Below are 16,863 nucleotides of genomic sequence, written 5' to 3' on the forward strand. Positions count from 1 at the left end.
AACAGAAAAAAGGTTGAGCAGTCATCAAATTTACCCAGTTGGGTTTTACCGTGAGATTCTTTCCATTCGCATGCAAATTTCATTGAGAAGTCAAAGTTTTAAAAAAAAGTTTGATTTATGAGTAGCTCGATTGCCATTTCCCAAATACTGCATAGGGGTTCATCAGTATCATGTAGCATGCATCAATGCGATATGGTAATTCACAGTCGAAAAAATATTATTGATTTTCTTGCCAAAACGAACGTATAGGAAAATAAATATACACGTCAACACACACGTTCTCATGAATGCATCTATAGAATAAATCTGTATAAAATTATTGCATAACGTAAAACCAACTTCATCCGGGCGACTGAATGTGGCACCTAAAATGCCCTTTGTTTCAAATTGAAGCCAATACATTTCGAATCGGCCCCAACGTCATCCACTGTACCCACCTCTGAAAAGCAGCTCGAAATTAGCACAACAGAAATTGCTCCTACGCCTTTTGATGTGTAACTAATACGCGTAATTGCAAGGCTAAAACAATTTAATGTTGGATTATTTACCTCAGGCTTAGAAATGTACTTATACTAATTAAAGATGGTGTCCCTCTTCATACGGTACGAGATGGCATCGTTATTTCTGAGAAGGTTTGTCTTCGACATGAGTGCGAATCGCCAAAAAGCATCACTCCTTTTTGTTTGACACTGCGGTAGGTTTTCGTATTCAGCGTACGACTGTTTGCCTTGTTATCAGGCAACATGAAGAAACGTATATACATCACCATCGCCTAGGGATCTATCGTGAAGAAAAACAAACGAGGGAAAGAAAAATAAGTAATGGCATGCTTCTCAGCTTGTTATTTGATTGTATACCCTTTACTAGTCAAATACTCGATTCGACTTGGTTAAAGTCTGTGTAAGGGTGTAAAGAAAAGAATTCAGCTGTCAAAAAAGACGATCGATGAAAATGCCATAGACTAGAAATGTTTGCTTATTTCTCTCCGCCAAGCTTGTGCTTGCAAAGCAACATTTGAATACATTTGAATTTCAAGAAGCTCCGCCCTGCTGCTAAGCTTGTTATCCGACCGACAACTACTGTGTATAGGCCCTGAATGTAAGCACTTGCCAAAAACTTGAGGGGGCGCACGAAGATCATCTGTTGCTGGAAATATCTAAATGCGGCTACATTTATACTCGAATATATTAACAGCAAAGCAGTCTGTTCGAGTTTCTCCGCTTAGTTCTCCGACTAGCCAAATTCTCACTTAAATAAACGACCCCAACGCCTTTGTAGTTAATGAGCCGAGACGATGATCTTTAGCGCCAACTTGGCATCACGTAGGACAAACTCTTTTTGGTCGACGATTAGAAACGGCGAGTGATTGCGAGGAATTTGATGAAAATAGAATTCCTCCAACAGATGATATTCCCTCTGCTCCCCTACCTACATATTCTTAGAAAAGAAATCTTTTGTCTATATAACTGTTGCTGAGGGCGAAAAGGGAAAAAATCACCGTGCGAAAATTCTGACATCTTTAATGTTTGACCATTATTCTTTTAGTGTCGTCTATTCAAGGCGACTTGATTGAATGTATTGTCGGTCTCCCAGAATAGAAAACAAAATCTTTTCTAAGCCCTCGGTGATAAAAAGACAACAGGATTTTTCCTCCTTTCTATTTCTTGTCGAGCACGTAGCCTGCACTACGACAAGGCGACAGCGGTCAATGGAACTGAGGGTTATATAGCTGTTGGCTGTGCAGCTGTTGTAGCCTGGGCTATTACTTCCCGTAAACGATAAAAACACACAAAAAAAAAAGACTTGAAGATATCCAAGCGTTGTGGTGGTACATCTATCTAGCATTTAGATATATGAAGTCTCTGTGCTACGAAGCAAAGCGTTACATGTGGCAGGCGAGCCGTATAACTAACTGTCAACAAGTTCCAAACGCAAAACAAATTTGACGTGAGTATGGGGTGTTCGTACTGAATAACCCCCACAGTGAAGTCTTTTTTTTTTGCGTATTGTATACGATGTAAAATAATAATACAGAATGTTGACGATGGCACATGTCTCAGGTTGAATTTCTAAGAGTATAACTCTATGTGACCAGGAGCTCTGGATGACAATCCATTTAATAAAGAAAGAATGCTAACCGATGATTAACTCTCTTTTGTTGTGCCTCCGTACATTGTATCAATTGAAAAAAAAATCTTGTGTGCGTACTCTTTCGCTTCTGTATGAAAAGAGTTTTTTCCTGGTTGTTCCATGAAATGTCCGCGTCTTTGGAAGGCGCGCCGGCGCCGTTTCTTCCGTTAGCAGCGTCTCGTTTGGAGGCTTATGTACAACCTGCTTTGCTAGTGGTGGGGATTGTTGTGAGCCAAGTGAACACGGAGTTAGAAGTTCACTACCCTCTTTAAGTTGGCGCTTGGCCAGTATTTAAAAATCTTCAGCGGAAATAATAGTTTTTACTTCGTTGTGCAGTTTTCGCCGTTTTTTTCATTAACTCTGATCGAATTATGGTGTTGTAGTGACAAAAAAGATTACTTATGATACTCGGCTGATTGAAACTCAGGTAAAGATTTTTTTTTTCCCTCAATTTCACGAGGGTTTTTTAGAGCCACGGTTCGATTAAAGAATTTTCTTTCACCGCGGTTCTTTTGATTTCCTTCCTGGAAATTCAGGCGTGCATCTGTGGACAGTAGCGAAAAAGATATTGCCATAGAAACTAATCTTCCCTATACAAACATAAGCTGCTGATATTGTTATTTTTTCATTCTAAAAATGTATTTCGTTGTGACAAACTTTTCGCGTACTGGCGGTGAGAGCGGCGGAAAGAATCTAATCTTAGTTTGATAAATTAGTTTTCAAGTTAGGTAAATGATATCTCTCGACATCGTCATTTTGAAGCCTTTGATCCCCGGCTGGCCCAATCAACACGTCATATATATAACGTGGCTGTCTGGCAGCTCCCACCCGCAGCACAGCGTGAAAAATATGGTTAGATTGATGTCAAATCAGAACATTTGCCGACTCAACTATATAGACCTGCACACGGCTACCAGCTGGCCGTATCATAAAACCCAATTAGACGACGTGCATCAGACACAATACGAGCCAGTGCCAGTCCCCTATTTTTGCGGGATTTAAAGAGCTGCCTCTTGCTTCTAATTCTATTAAACGAAACGTAAAGAAAGTGTAATAGGAAGACGCCTATCAATGGCCTATAAGGTTATTGCCCTTTTTTTAAAAAAAAAAAATAGACATCTCCTATTGACCTACAGGTTTCGAGTTAGTCCCACCTTTGTCACCAGTATCACGTTCCGTTTGATGAGGTGCGCTGCGTTAATAGAACTATACATAGTATTAGAAATCCCCTTGCGACAAATGTGATCCGTGGGAATCCCTCGTGACTTGTTTTCGGAAACAATAATCTCCCCCTTTGGTTCCCCACCCCTTCTCATCTCGGTTATCCGTGATAACAATGGTAAGATGACCGTCTATAATAAACAAGGTTTTTAATTCTCGAGAGAATTTTCGATATAGAAAAATAAAGCCATGCAGAGTTGTTTGACGGCACGCACACCAAAACTACGTAATGTAAAGTAAGAACGTAGAATTAATAAAAAAAAAAACTGTACGTTTCTATATGAAACGAAAATTAAAATTCCTGGCAAGACATTCAAACGGCCAAGAATGACCGCAGAAAATGTAATCGTTAGGTAAATCGACTGAACGCGCACAAAACATCACATCCGGGAAACACGCGAATATATTCCCCATCGTCGACTATGTAAGGGTAAAGATGGAAATTCAGCATATATCGTCGATCGATATTTCAGTCATTGTCATATTGTGGTCTACACTATTTTCGTTCTCTTTGTGCGATCGCAAACGGCAGTGCAATCTTTGTGGGGAAATTGCGTGGTATTGATAATATGCTAAGCTGATTTCCTGTAGGGATTTTTCTTAAAGAAATTTCAAGCTGGAAAACCGAAACTCGTCAACTCCCACGTACTAATACTGTTTACGCACAAGAATTAGAATTTAGATTCGTGTACGATGTTATGTCATGTAGCAAACTAGTTTGAGCTGCAAGATATCAATGAAGTTGTACCTTATGGGAGAGGGATTCTGCTTTAAGATCGTGCTGGCTCCAACAACTAAAAAATTGAGGTTGACAATTTCCCCTAAAATTCAGCATCTTCCATTGCAAGAAAAATTTAAAAAACGAGAGCAACAGACTTTATTCTTTTAATTTTCCATATAACCGCACACTCCATAGCAATCCGAAGAACTATTTAATAACCACGGGAACGAATACCGGGGCTGGATGAGCTTGATTAAAATGCACATCATTTGTAGGTGTCATACAACATTATTCATTCTGTCGATTCGGTAATCTGTTTCGCGTAGCGACGATTCAAACCCCCCCACCTTTTTAATATAGCGTGACAACACGTATCTTCCGACACGTTAATATGCCAGGATTCTTTCTAGCCGGAAGGGAAGTAGGACCCAACAACCAACAATCAGGATTGTTGTATTCGGTTGTATTCCAACTGTTAAAATTGTTTTGCAGCACAATGCAATCAACGGTTGTACAGACAAGAATTATAGCTCGCGCTACGCCGCCTCTCTTCTATAGCTGCTGGTGGTGGCTGGATCGATAAAATCCAGCAACTCATATGCTTCAACAGGGGAAGCCATATTGATCAAAGAGACAGATAATTCTATGCTATTGGAATGAAACTGGATATAACTTAGTTGTGTGTGTGTGACGAAAGCACAATTTAATTCGCACTTGATCCGTCACCATATATCATTTTCTTGTTAACATTTGTGCGCTGCTTGCAGAAAGAAAAAAGCGGAATTCATTCCAAATGATCGCGACCAAGAAAATCCTTGGGATATAACGCCCAGCAGCGCAATCATCTGAAATCTTGTGTGCAATAAAAAACTATATTTTTAATCACGGTACAGTAATGGAAGACGCTCTGGAGTAATCAATCGTTCTTCTTTACTTATTGATTTTTGTTAATGGGATTAAAAAGAAAGGAATATCCCGACAGCTAGCTTAAGGACTTTGCTCGAGGATGAATCGTGACCAACAACCAAAAAAAAAAATCTCAAAAATTGCCTTTATCTTGCTGCCAACTGCTGTACATTTAAATAAAAGGGGCAACGAATATAAAGGAAGAATTGCATTTTATTATCAATCCTTTTGATTCGTGAAATCCTACTTGACCATCATAAATGTTGGCTGTGGCTTAAAAGTAGTCACGAATGAAAAGGATCGACATCACATCTGGATATGAAATACGATTATACCTTCGTCTTTTCTTTATTCGCCAACTCTTTTCCTCCACCAAATCATAATGGTATACATATATTGTCGACATTCACTTAACAAAGTTTCTTTCGTCTGCCTTTTGACACGAGAAATGCCCCAAGAGCGTGACCGTATAGGACGTGACTCATTGCCCCGTCAGATGCTCATACAAGTCTTCATCATTCATGCATCAATTAATCATCGTGCCAATTGCAGCCACCACTCGTCAATTTTTCTATACAGAAAGCGTTCTACAATTTATCCATCATGTCAGTTGTCTCTTGCGCTCTCCATTTTCACAGTAATGATGACCTCGACTTTGCCACCAGTAATTAATGATCTCTGTGTATGAAAGCGGTTGCAAAACTGGGAGGGATCAAACGCATAAATCAAAACCATTTAAAATAGCCTCTTCTTACATTTTTTGGTTTGATTACAATGAAGAAACTGGTCAACATTTTCGTTCGTTAGAGTTTTCTGCTCGGCGCGCTTTGTATATGTAACCAGGCTAATGATTCAAAGGCTTTGAAGCAAGACTCTTCCCATAATGATTAGGCAAAAATGTGCATAATTGAGTTTATTATTTGTTTTATATTTTTGCCTTATAGTCTACAGGCTATATCTACATGACTAATGATCTGCTTGTTATGCATCGCCTCGCGTGCATATCACATCTTACAAACGGGGGTAGGGATTTTAGCATATATTCAAATGTATAGTGCTCACATTTGGCAGACTGATATATGCGAGGATTAATTTTAAACGTGTGTGTTGTGTGGTCAACACGCGTTGTTGTGAAGCACCCTGGACCTCGTCACAATGGACAAAAAGAGGCTCTTCGGTCGAATTTGTGACTATAAAGCTTTCGTCTTTTGCTTAGAACGACAACATTAGATGGGGAAAGCACATTCATTCGGTTGCGTGTAGCTATTTGTGGCCCAGCTCTTTTTCGCGTGCTGGACAGCACTCAACTATTTGTTCAAAAGGCGTTTGAGTCATTGGATGTGGGGGCCGTCACGAACATATTTTGCTCGTCCTTTCGTCCATTCGTAGGTACATCCCCCTTTTTCTCCTTCCAAGAGTTGGCATCTATATATTCTTGTCGCGTTATTCTTGGTGAGTCTAGAACGAAAAGCTAAACTTTACAAATAGTATAAAGAAGCTTGCAATTTCTGCATGTGAAGCTCTTTTCTTCTTGAATATAAACTTGTATCGCACCTTTTATTTGGTAAAACGTGTGCATTTTTCACTATAGAAATTTGATGTTGCAAAATCAAGGAACATTGTGCGCCTCGAAAAAACGCAGAAAAAGTATGGAAGATGTTTATGGAAATTGCATCTGTGTGTACATGAAAAATGCTATTTATCAGCAATTTTTCAGTTTTTTTTTCCGGGCGGCAGTGCAATCTTCCAATAATTCGTTTGGCCAATAGTGACCGATGTGAACAGCACAGGCCAAAGAATATACTATATGCAGTTATGTATTGCCAAAGAACACTGTATAAGAGTTAACGTTCATCGTTGATGTTACAGAATATTAAATGATCTTGAATTACCAGCAATGTTGCATGTCCTAGTTGTGTTAGAGTACAAGTGTACTTCCTAAAGCAATTTGAAAAGATGGTGCTTGATTATGCAAAAACTTATTTCGTTTTAGTAATTTTTCCCTGTTGATGAAGAAAACAGGCACCCATGATGCATTTCAAATAGACCAACGTAACGATAAAAAAAACGAGTTAATTCTCTACCGTATATGCAACGGCTTTTTTGCTTGAATGCACTACTTCATATAGTGTACGAGGCTAGGCATTTTTGTATAGCTTAATCTTTATACAGTATAGCAGAAATAAAAGAATAGCTGCTTGTTTACCCTCATTTCCAGAAGGATAACTTTTCAGTCTTCGAGTGCACAAGATTTACCCACCAGCAAATGACAGCGTATTAATTATGAGCGATTACGTCAAAGCACTCATTTGTTTTCTTTCAGTTAGAAAATTGCAGCAATACAGAAAAGACCAATCGTTAACAAGCAGCAAAAATTAATAGATGAACAGGAAAAACTTGCGTCGATTAAACTAGAAAGTTATCGACGTGCATAGAATTAAATATTATGCGATTCAGCGGGACGAACGAGTTTTTGCCCATCTTTCATACGTTTGAACGTGACTGAATTTCTGTTAGATTGCTGTCATGCTTTCACGTTTATTCATTTTTGGGAAAGAGTTGGTTGGGTATTGATCTTGTGATTGGAAAAAGCTTTCCCTCGTGCAAGAACACCAGAAAATAAATATGACTATGGGAATCTAGAAAACTCATCAACTTTAATACCAAGAACTTAACTATATAGGAATGTTGTGTGACGTGAGTCGCAAAGTGCATTTTTCAATAACTGTTTGTGTTCACATGTTTTCTTTGCCAATCCTTGATGCAAATAAGTGTTATGTCAAGCGTGATTTACAACATAGACAAAAAATGATCGTCAGCGCTTTGCAAACTAGGTATATCGATTCCTATTTACGATATCTAATTACTTTCTCAGTCGGAAAGCCGATGATAGCATAAAAGTTCTTGCTAACAAGCAGCAAAAGTTTGAAGAGGCATCATGTGACGAAAATTCAATTGCTGCGATTTTTCTTTACCCAAAATATTATAATGATGAAATTCGCCTTTCTTCTCGATACCGATGCTTATTTTGCGTATTTTTCTCTCGTACCCAAGTTGGCGAGCTTTCAGTGAGAATACCAAAGGATCCAACAGTCCTTCCTTTGATGGACCCTTTCCTGCCTCGTAAGAGCAATCTTTCTATTCCCATCCAAAAGGAGAGTGGCATTGAAAAATTCTTAAGAAAGGGGAGGATAAGCATGACAGGAAAGCGAAAAAAGAACTCAGCTTGATTACTGTATTCTGTCAATTCCTATAAATATATGTAAACTACCTACCGGCCGTAAATAATAGCCAGTCCAGTTATACACATTTGTAGCCTACCGTTCCATTTCAACGCGTATTTTTTTAAAAGTCCTTTACAGCGGAGTAGTGGAATCCTTACTGGAATTTGCATACTATCCTCTGCAGCGGAAAATGTGTGTCAATGTTCTGCGTTAAACAGGCGAATCGTTGTTAAACATCCTACACAGTTGAGAAAGCATCGAATTTCAACAAATTGAAGAGGCCTCGAAATTTATTTTTGCCTAACGTTGTTCTTCCCGATTGCTTAACGAACGGCTGCAACCTAGTGATAAGCTATAACTGAATCATTTCAAGCTGGATGATGGTAAAATGTTGTGCTAAAAGAGGTTCCAACACTAAACTGGGCTATACACATGGACTTTTTGTCGTGTTTTTGATAGCGTTGACGATTTGGCTTCTTCGGTTGGATGATTTTAATGTCGTCGAACTCTTCCTGTGGCTTTTTTGGGGGGAGGGTTTGACTGCAGCTGATCGATTATAGTCGCTAATGTGTGATCGATCAAACACTTTTTTTAAAGGCATCAAATTTCATCGGAGTTTTAAAAACTTTCTGCGAGCGAAGCTTGTTATGTGGCGTATGGAAATGAAGAATTCGGCTTTACATGTACAACTGAAAGTTGTGTGCAAAAAGAGAGGACACAATCAATGTCCTTGTCAATTTAATTCCTCCAATGTTGCGCAGCGCTTGATGGCGATCGACATAGTTCTTCCATTCGTCTGTAAGACGTGCTCTAATACGATTTTCGATAGTGTCGGCCACAATCTCAGCTGCATGTCAACAACGACGACCATCTCTTGGTAATATAGACTCTTAGCTGTCAACATCGTAGAATTGCCTTTCTATATCTAACACGAAAGTAACGGCCGTATTCAACCCTGGAGAGTAATTCGGCTATACACTGTCGGGCCATCCGCCCACAGATGATGGATTTATGGCCTTTCATTGACGACTATTGTACACGAAAAATTGCTTCGTCGTGTCTGAGCAATAGTGCATGTGTAGGAAGCTGGATGAAGTTTCCTGCCGATGTGTTAGCAACTTGTCGAGTTCCGGGCGCGTGCAATGACTTCATAGGGAGGAATATACAGTATACTACAGAATTGATCTATTAATGTATGCAATTGGTTTAAAATTGGTTTAACTTATTGCTTTGCACCCCCTGTCGACTCGTATAACGTTGAGAGTAAGTTTCAGTATACGTATTCCCATAAATGTCAAGCATATTGCATTACATATGTCCTTTTTTTTTCTTATTTGGCTATGCAAATTCGCCTCGACGAGTTGAAACTCGTTTGCTATGGCATAAATCTTAACTTACTTAAAGTTAAACTGAATTGGTATGGTCAATTCAATTTTGATTGAAATAGTTGCATGCAAATTTTACGATGGCAGCTGGGCATTTGTCTTTTCTGATATAATTGTGTAGAAATAAGTTGATGTTATGCCATGGTGGACCCATAATCAATGACGCATATGCAAAACGACAGTTTTATTCAAAGATATGCTGTATACCAAAAACACTGTCGGCAACTGTTTACCGAGCGCGCCATCATACAATAATAAGTCTTCCAGCTGATTCATTCATTTGAGTGCCTAGTAGCAATAAAAAACGTTTTCTTGTTAGACTACAGGGAACATCCCGATCATAATCCATCATAACGATCTTATGTTTTTGCCGAGGTTGGTAATGAGCAATCAGCTAATCAGTCGGAGCGGTGCAATTGTTGCAGAAGTCAAAGCAAAAGTCTGAGATTTATTTTTCTTTTTTTTTTGACGTGGTTTAATAACCAGCGTGTCGGCTGATTCCCACTTTCACGAGTGGGCTATTACGGTCTCAAATATACTCTGCCACTTATCTTTTGACGTTTCGAGAGTATAAACTCCATGTCACACCCAGATATCGTTTATTTGACATCTCCTGCTTTGATTTTTATGTTTGATCTTGATTAACAGTCGAGAGTAAATGGCAAGTTTTACGACAGCTTGCTCTAAAACATGCAAAAAGGGCTTTCGTGAAAGAAGGATTCTCGTTTTTGGTTATTCAACGATCGTCGCCTCGATCTCTTGCAACAATTTCTTGTTTGTTGTTGCAGCTTCCATGATCTGGAATGACTTTAACTAAAACGTGCCAGATGCTACATTCTACGTAAAAGACTCTTTTCTAAGTTGAACGACTGATGCTTGCGCAAAAATTTCAGTCGCGTTCTACCCATATAAGCGAGAATGTCATTTTGTCTACACTGTGTCATGTGACGATCGTGTTGCTGCTGGTTAACTCGCACAATGTAGAAAGTCAATTTTGTTTTTTATACTTTTTTTCGGCAATGATTAAACATAGGACGATGGACGAGACTATGGCAACTAGCCGAGATGCTTCGTTTCTTCAACTTCATAACAACAGCAGGGAGGAAAACGGGATCCTCACATCTGCCAGTGATTCAACAGAGATGGCTGGCTTTTATCAAAGCTTTCCCCATTGTGTTCTGCCGAACGTTTCCGTATCCAACATATCCGAGTCGGAGAAATTGTATTTCCCTCTCTTCGAGTTTGTCATCAGTTTGGTACTGTTGGTCGTCGTGGCTCTTCCGGGACTCGTGGGAAACTTTATTTCCATTTTTATTCTCTCTCGGCCTCAAATGAGAACTTCTTTAAACGTCATCCTTATCGGTACGTTCAATTCTTTTGTTTAATAAGCCAACATGAATTATAGGCACAAAGTAGTTTTGGCATGTCCTCATATATATAAGACGCTCCATAAATTAAAATTTGATCCGGAGCTCTGCATCTAACAAGAGACAGTTGATGATAGACTTACTATATACTAATAATAATTAGATGTGTGCATAGTTCAAAAGAACTCATCAAGTGGAAGTTGATAATTATGCATAGACCCACAGTTGAAAATGCATTGTTCGTTTCTCATATTTCGTACAGGCTTGGCCAGTTTTGATTCTATTCTACTGCTCACATCGATTTTGCTGTTTGTTGTCCCATCAATTTACACGTATAGTGGCGTTGGTGAGTTTTACTACCGTCACATTCACCCACTTATAACGCCCTACACGTTCGTGCTGGGCACAACTGCTCAGACAAGTTCTGGTAAACGTTCTTACTCTCTCTCTCTCTCTTTAATTGGGTAAACTGTAATTTTGTGTGAAACTATTTTGTAGTTTATCTTACTCTTACTGTGACGGTTGAACGCTACATTGCCGTATGTCATCCACTTCGTGCCCGAGCGTGGTGCACTTGCAAACGTGGACGAATGGCTGTGATCATCATTGGAATTGGTTCCCTTTTATACAACTTACCTCGTTTCTTCGAAGTAGAGCGATGTCTCTACCTAGACAACGAGTTGGGTGAATCGTGGATTATTGTAAATATCAAAATCTTATGAAAAAAATCAATGAGATTCATAGTTAATTTATTGTTTAGCTCATCCCTTCAAATCTGCGAAATGATAAAACTTACATCACCGGCTACATCGTGACCCTCTATTTCCTCATCATGAATTTTGTTCCATTTACTTCACTGGCAATACTAAATGGAGCCATTTACAAACAGGTAAACAACCTAGAAAACACCTGAAGCCGTATAGCGTCTCAAATATCCTTTGTAATCTGGAAAATGCCTATTCTCAGAAGAAACTGAGTACCGACGGACAGAAAAGATCCCCCCAAGTTCTTGTCTTAAAGCCCATTCTTTCTTTTTTTTAACGCAATGTCTAGCTTAATTAGCAGAGCAGTGGTATTTAAGCTTCGTGGCTCATCCAACAATGGCGAACTTGATACTATTAAGTTGTAGAAACAAAGCTGATCGACCTATAGGACACATACTGCAAGTAGCCAAACGTAACTCGTGAATGTGGGCGAAATTGTCATGCAATGTAACGAGCCATTTACGAAATGGCCTAATGAGGGACTGTCCTGCAAACCGATACATAGTTTCCACAAACATGTTCCACATAACAAAGAAACAACTTGAATCTACGTAAGCTTTCAGTCACATAAACATGAAGTGTTATTATGTTTGGATTGATTGTTGTTAAATTCAAGTTGCCTTTTCCGAACAACTTTCTGGGAGAATCCTGCACATAAAAAGACAATTTAATAAACTCTAATAGCTGTTAAACTGTGTTACATACTTTTGCAGGTACGGAAAGCAAATCGCGAGCGCTCTTTGCTTACCAATTCACAAAAGAGGGAAATTGGTTTAGCAACAATGTTACTCTGCGTCGTGGCTGTCTTCTTCATATTCAATATCTTGGCTATGGTCGTCAACATTTTCGAAGTAGCCAATATCCTTGTGGACGAAATGACACGTGTCAGCAATCTACTCGTTTCAGTCAATTCGTCCGTCAACTTTGTGATTTATTGCATCTTTGGAGACAAATTTCAGCGCCTATTTCTACGCTATTTCTGCTACTGCTATTGCTGCTGCAGGCGAAGGCACCCGCAATCCGGTAGGCAACTTTTATTTTTTACTTTAATCATCTAAATGCATGTTTCATGTTATCATATTCTCCTATTACATAGGGAGAAGCTCGCCTGACAATCCGGACAATTCCGTTTCTATGGGCACCAATCCAGGAGATGTCCACCGAGTTTCCACGTTCTCCACTCGGTCTAATGTCACGCCAGGTTAGTGTGTCTTCTCATCGTATGACAGAAACATGTTTTCTAAAAAGTGATGGCTTAAAAGAAAAGCGAGGAAAAGTTTAGACGGTGGAGGGACAGGTTGAAAGAAAAAGTTCGAAGGAAAGGTAAGCAAAAAAACGTAGCTATGCAAAATCTTTCAAACCTTTCCTCTATTTACGATAAAGAAAACCCTAAACAATCGTTGTTTAGCTTTCGTTTATTCCACACACAAAAAACCACGTCAGGATTTGCTTTTTTCTCATACAAGGGACGTTGATATTCGCCTAGGAACCGCTAGAATTGTGGGCGTTTTTTCTTTTTTCAAGGTTTAAATTTATCCTTGATTAGATCGATCTTATCGCGAGACTGCTAACAAGTGCATCGTTTTTCTTGCCTCTAGGATTTTCATCAAGATTCGTTAGGATTCCTTCACTATAGTGAGCGTTTGGAGAAATTGGAAAGTGGCAACAACTCATTAGTTCGTACCACTAAAAAAAGGATTAAGTTTGCTTTCAACCGATAAAAAGAGTTCGTGGGTTTTTAAACTCTGCTGGGAAAACAATGGCGCTTTTCAGCCATCCATGTGAAATTGTTCAGTTGTAGTCAATACTCAAGTGGAGCGCCCAAAACAAACAGGCAGCTGCTACCCCCCAGTCATCCAAGATAAAACATCGGCGGCGAAATGCTTCCTATTGTCGTCAAATCTAAAGAAAAAACAAGAACATTCAAAAGAAAAGAATGTAGGCCTACAGTGTCGTCATGCATGAGCATCTTTATTTATTGACAATCAATATCAGCAACCCATTTTACTTGAATTTTGTGTTTAACGTGATAGGAAAAAAAGAGGACGACGTATAAACAACTCAAATCCAATATTGCCTAATACAGTATAGGCCAGTTTTCAAAAGCCCTAAAAACAAAAGAACTATTTTTAGAACCCATCCTATTTAAAAGCGCCAATCATTTACCTGATTATTTACTGTCGATTTTATAGGCCGATTGTTATCGATCTCTCGTCTGCCTGTGCATACCGTTCGCTCAAATGGAAACATAAACGGATACATCTGTTCGGCAAACAGAGGAAGCGGTATAAGTAGTATCTCAACAGCTTCTCGTTCTACGTCTGATTGTACTGGGCAGCTCTATCGGTCGGCCAATCGACATCAATCTTCAACGCCTCGGCCCAGCATTCAATACGACAGGAACACGTACAACAGAGCTAAACTTTCCAACGCTTAGGGCTTCTACACCAGGAAATAGTTTAATCTTATAAATGTTTATCACTGGAGCATCTCTAGGTTACGTTCACGAGACAAGGTCTTCCTATTTATTTTGAACGATCAATCACGATCTTTGCCATATTGTCCATATAATAGTTTGGCTATCCTAAATACGCGAATGGGAGAGAAAAGAATGAACAAATGTATTTAATTCAACATAAAAATTATTTGGTAAAAATCCTAATCGATGGAGACGTTGTTGCTATAGACACATGCATTCATTCCATGTACACACACCCCGCATTGAAAATACAAATACTTATGCCTGTCTGTGTAGGATTTCCTGTGGGTTGCATCTTCCTTTTTCCTTCAGGGTCTTCGCGGTCCACGTCATATCAATTTCACGGGTGGTTTGCATGTTCACATAACACAACCCAAATGCCCGAGTCCTCTAAACTGTAGCACTGCTATACACAAACGGCCTCTAGTACTTTTAGCGTTTTGCTCCGTTTGTTTTTGGTGACGTACATCCTACGGCAAGGAACGCTCACGTCGTGAAAACGGCACATGTGTCCTTCTTCTAGTTTCTATTGCTTTATAGATGTATTGCTACACTTTTGCTTTTTGAAAATGAAAAACAAAAAACAAAATTTGTGTGTGATAGTTTTTTAAAAAATGGTGTAGACCTTGTTTGCCTGCACTAACGGTTTTCAAGGATGGTTTATATCAGAGGCTCAATGGCCAGCCGCTTTCTCCGACGATCGATTTGTCTTTCCGATCGTCGGTTTTCTATAAAATTAACGTAGCGTCACATTTTTTGAAACCTTATTTCTCGTATGTGGCCTCGACGTTCAATTCAACGCTTTTATGGAACCCACACATTTCTCCGCATCGGTAGAAACGTCGATTTTGGACACATACTCTCCCTTTTCTTTAAAAAACAACCAACTTAAACCTATTAAATTTTGTTTCATATATAGTCTTTACATTTAAAATTCTATTATCTATTGTGTACGATCAGAAAGTTTGGCCTCTTCAAGCGTGACACTGTGTGAACGGGAACCGAAATTTGCAAGGAATCCAACTTTCTGTCACTTCGTGGAGCCTGAAACATAAATAATTCACCAAAAAAATCTATAATGCAACGTTTCCACTAGAAATCTAATTTTAAGACTGAATTCTTGTACAACTGATTGCATCTATGACGACTTTGTTTCGGACGGGAGCAGTAAAAAATCTCTTTTGATTGGACATGTCATAAATTGCAATACTGTAACTGACAGTCGTCACTCAGAAGACATTGCAATTTGACGACTACTTCTGATAGGAAATCTAGCGTGAGGCTGTACGCATTTCCAGTAATCTTACAAATATCTAGATGATTTTACATTTAAACTTGGATGGAAGTTTCATGTGAACTTTCTTGGATTCTAGAAGCCAATCGGCAAGAGCGGTGGCCATAATAATTTGCAACTACTGGTACACTTTCAGGGAAAACTTTACCATGCAGGGTTAACCAAGCAAAATGTAACTAAGCACATCTGTCGTTTGAAAAAACTCCACCCTTCTCTTGAAAAAGTATACCATTAGCCCACGATTACAAACCTTACGTGAGAGCTATATAAAGCGAAAGACGTGTACCAACTAAACAACAGTCTCTGCTTCGATTTCAAGTCTGAAACAGTCCGTTCTATCGTAGCTTCATCTCTCGTCCTGCAACAATGAATTCTTTCGTTACGGTGAGTGCAGCTTGCAGCAATGTCTATTCGTATCCTTCTTTCATAGAATCAATATCAGAATTAACTATTTACTGATTAACTTCCCAGTTGATTGTGCTGTCCCTATCGACTTTGCTCCTGACCCAAGCGGCTCCACCTCCGGCTTACGGGAAAAGCTATGGCAATACTCCAGGTAAGCCAAAAATAATTTTATATTAAACTCTATTAAGCGGCATTATTTTTGTTTAAAATGAAATTGTTGCTCGCACTGATGTTTAAAGCATTTTAAATGTATGTTTTGTTTCAAAAATAAATTAGCTCTGCCGCCTTTCGGAGTTGCTGCGAAGCACCCTCGTTACGGAGCCGGATACGGAGGATATGGGAGTAACTACGGAAACAATGACTATGTCACTGCACTGAGGTACTTATCCATACACGAATGATTTCGGCATCTATTACTCCACCGTTTCGAACATCCACTTGTTTTGAATTGATGAAAGTAATACGTTTAAAGCAAAATGGGCTTCGACGTAATGGCTGCTATTCAAAGGGGAACTTAATCGATTTTGGCTGTATTTTTCCGTTTCGCTGGAGCGTCAAGATAACAAAGATAAAAATATTTGTTTAAAACAAAGTATAGGACTCGTACCTTTGCTGCACTTGCCATTATGTACTTTTTGGCAATTCAAACCATTACTTAGTGGAAGTAAAACAGTTCAAAAGTAGTCGAAGCAGAATCCTTGGAGGCGTTTGTCTTTTTATAGTGCATTAAAATAACAATGTCTTGTTCAATTTTTCTAGGTACGAAAATCAGGTTCGTGAATCTTCCGGTATCGAAACCTCATACGCCTACGATGTTGAAGGACAGAAAGTTCAAGTAGCTCGTATCGACCCATATTACAAAAAATACTAGAACCCCTATTTAAATGTATGTCATGGAAGCAAAGTCCAGTAACAGAATAAACAATATCCTCTAATATAATCGAGTATTATCCAGCACACACAGTCA

General features: G+C 39.0%; 2 protein-coding genes across 3 annotated transcripts; both read left to right on the forward strand.

The window, feature by feature from the left end:
* The first annotated feature begins 1,794 nt into the window (after nucleotides 1-1,794).
* Nucleotides 1,795-14,466, forward strand: LOC116930928 (FMRFamide receptor). Of its 2 annotated transcripts, none has more exons than XM_032938373.2 (8): nucleotides 1,795-1,947; nucleotides 10,621-10,949; nucleotides 11,217-11,381; nucleotides 11,453-11,655; nucleotides 11,715-11,843; nucleotides 12,432-12,741; nucleotides 12,815-12,919; nucleotides 13,911-14,466. In XM_032938373.2, exons 2-8 carry the CDS (start codon nucleotides 10,625-10,627, stop codon nucleotides 14,153-14,155), a joined length of 1,482 nt encoding a protein of 493 aa, XP_032794264.2. In that variant the 5' UTR covers nucleotides 1,795-1,947; nucleotides 10,621-10,624; the 3' UTR covers nucleotides 14,156-14,466. The 2 variants fall into 2 exon arrangements, with proteins under 2 accessions (XP_032794264.2, XP_032794262.2); XM_032938371.2 differs by lacking the exon at nucleotides 1,795-1,947 and adding an exon at nucleotides 2,354-2,557.
* A 1,256-nt stretch (nucleotides 14,467-15,722) lies between these two features.
* On the forward strand, nucleotides 15,723-16,831 carry LOC116930933. Its single transcript, XM_032938378.2, has 4 exons — nucleotides 15,723-15,875; nucleotides 15,963-16,047; nucleotides 16,173-16,275; nucleotides 16,656-16,831. The coding sequence occupies exons 1-4, from the start codon at nucleotides 15,858-15,860 to the stop codon at nucleotides 16,765-16,767; spliced, it is 318 nt and encodes a 105-aa protein (XP_032794269.1). The 5' UTR covers nucleotides 15,723-15,857; the 3' UTR covers nucleotides 16,768-16,831.
* The last annotated feature ends 32 nt before the right edge of the window (nucleotides 16,832-16,863 follow it).

This window comes from Daphnia magna, linkage group LG9 (assembly GCF_020631705.1).
Source record: "Daphnia magna isolate NIES linkage group LG9, ASM2063170v1.1, whole genome shotgun sequence".
Taxonomy (NCBI): domain Eukaryota; kingdom Metazoa; phylum Arthropoda; class Branchiopoda; order Diplostraca; family Daphniidae; genus Daphnia; species Daphnia magna.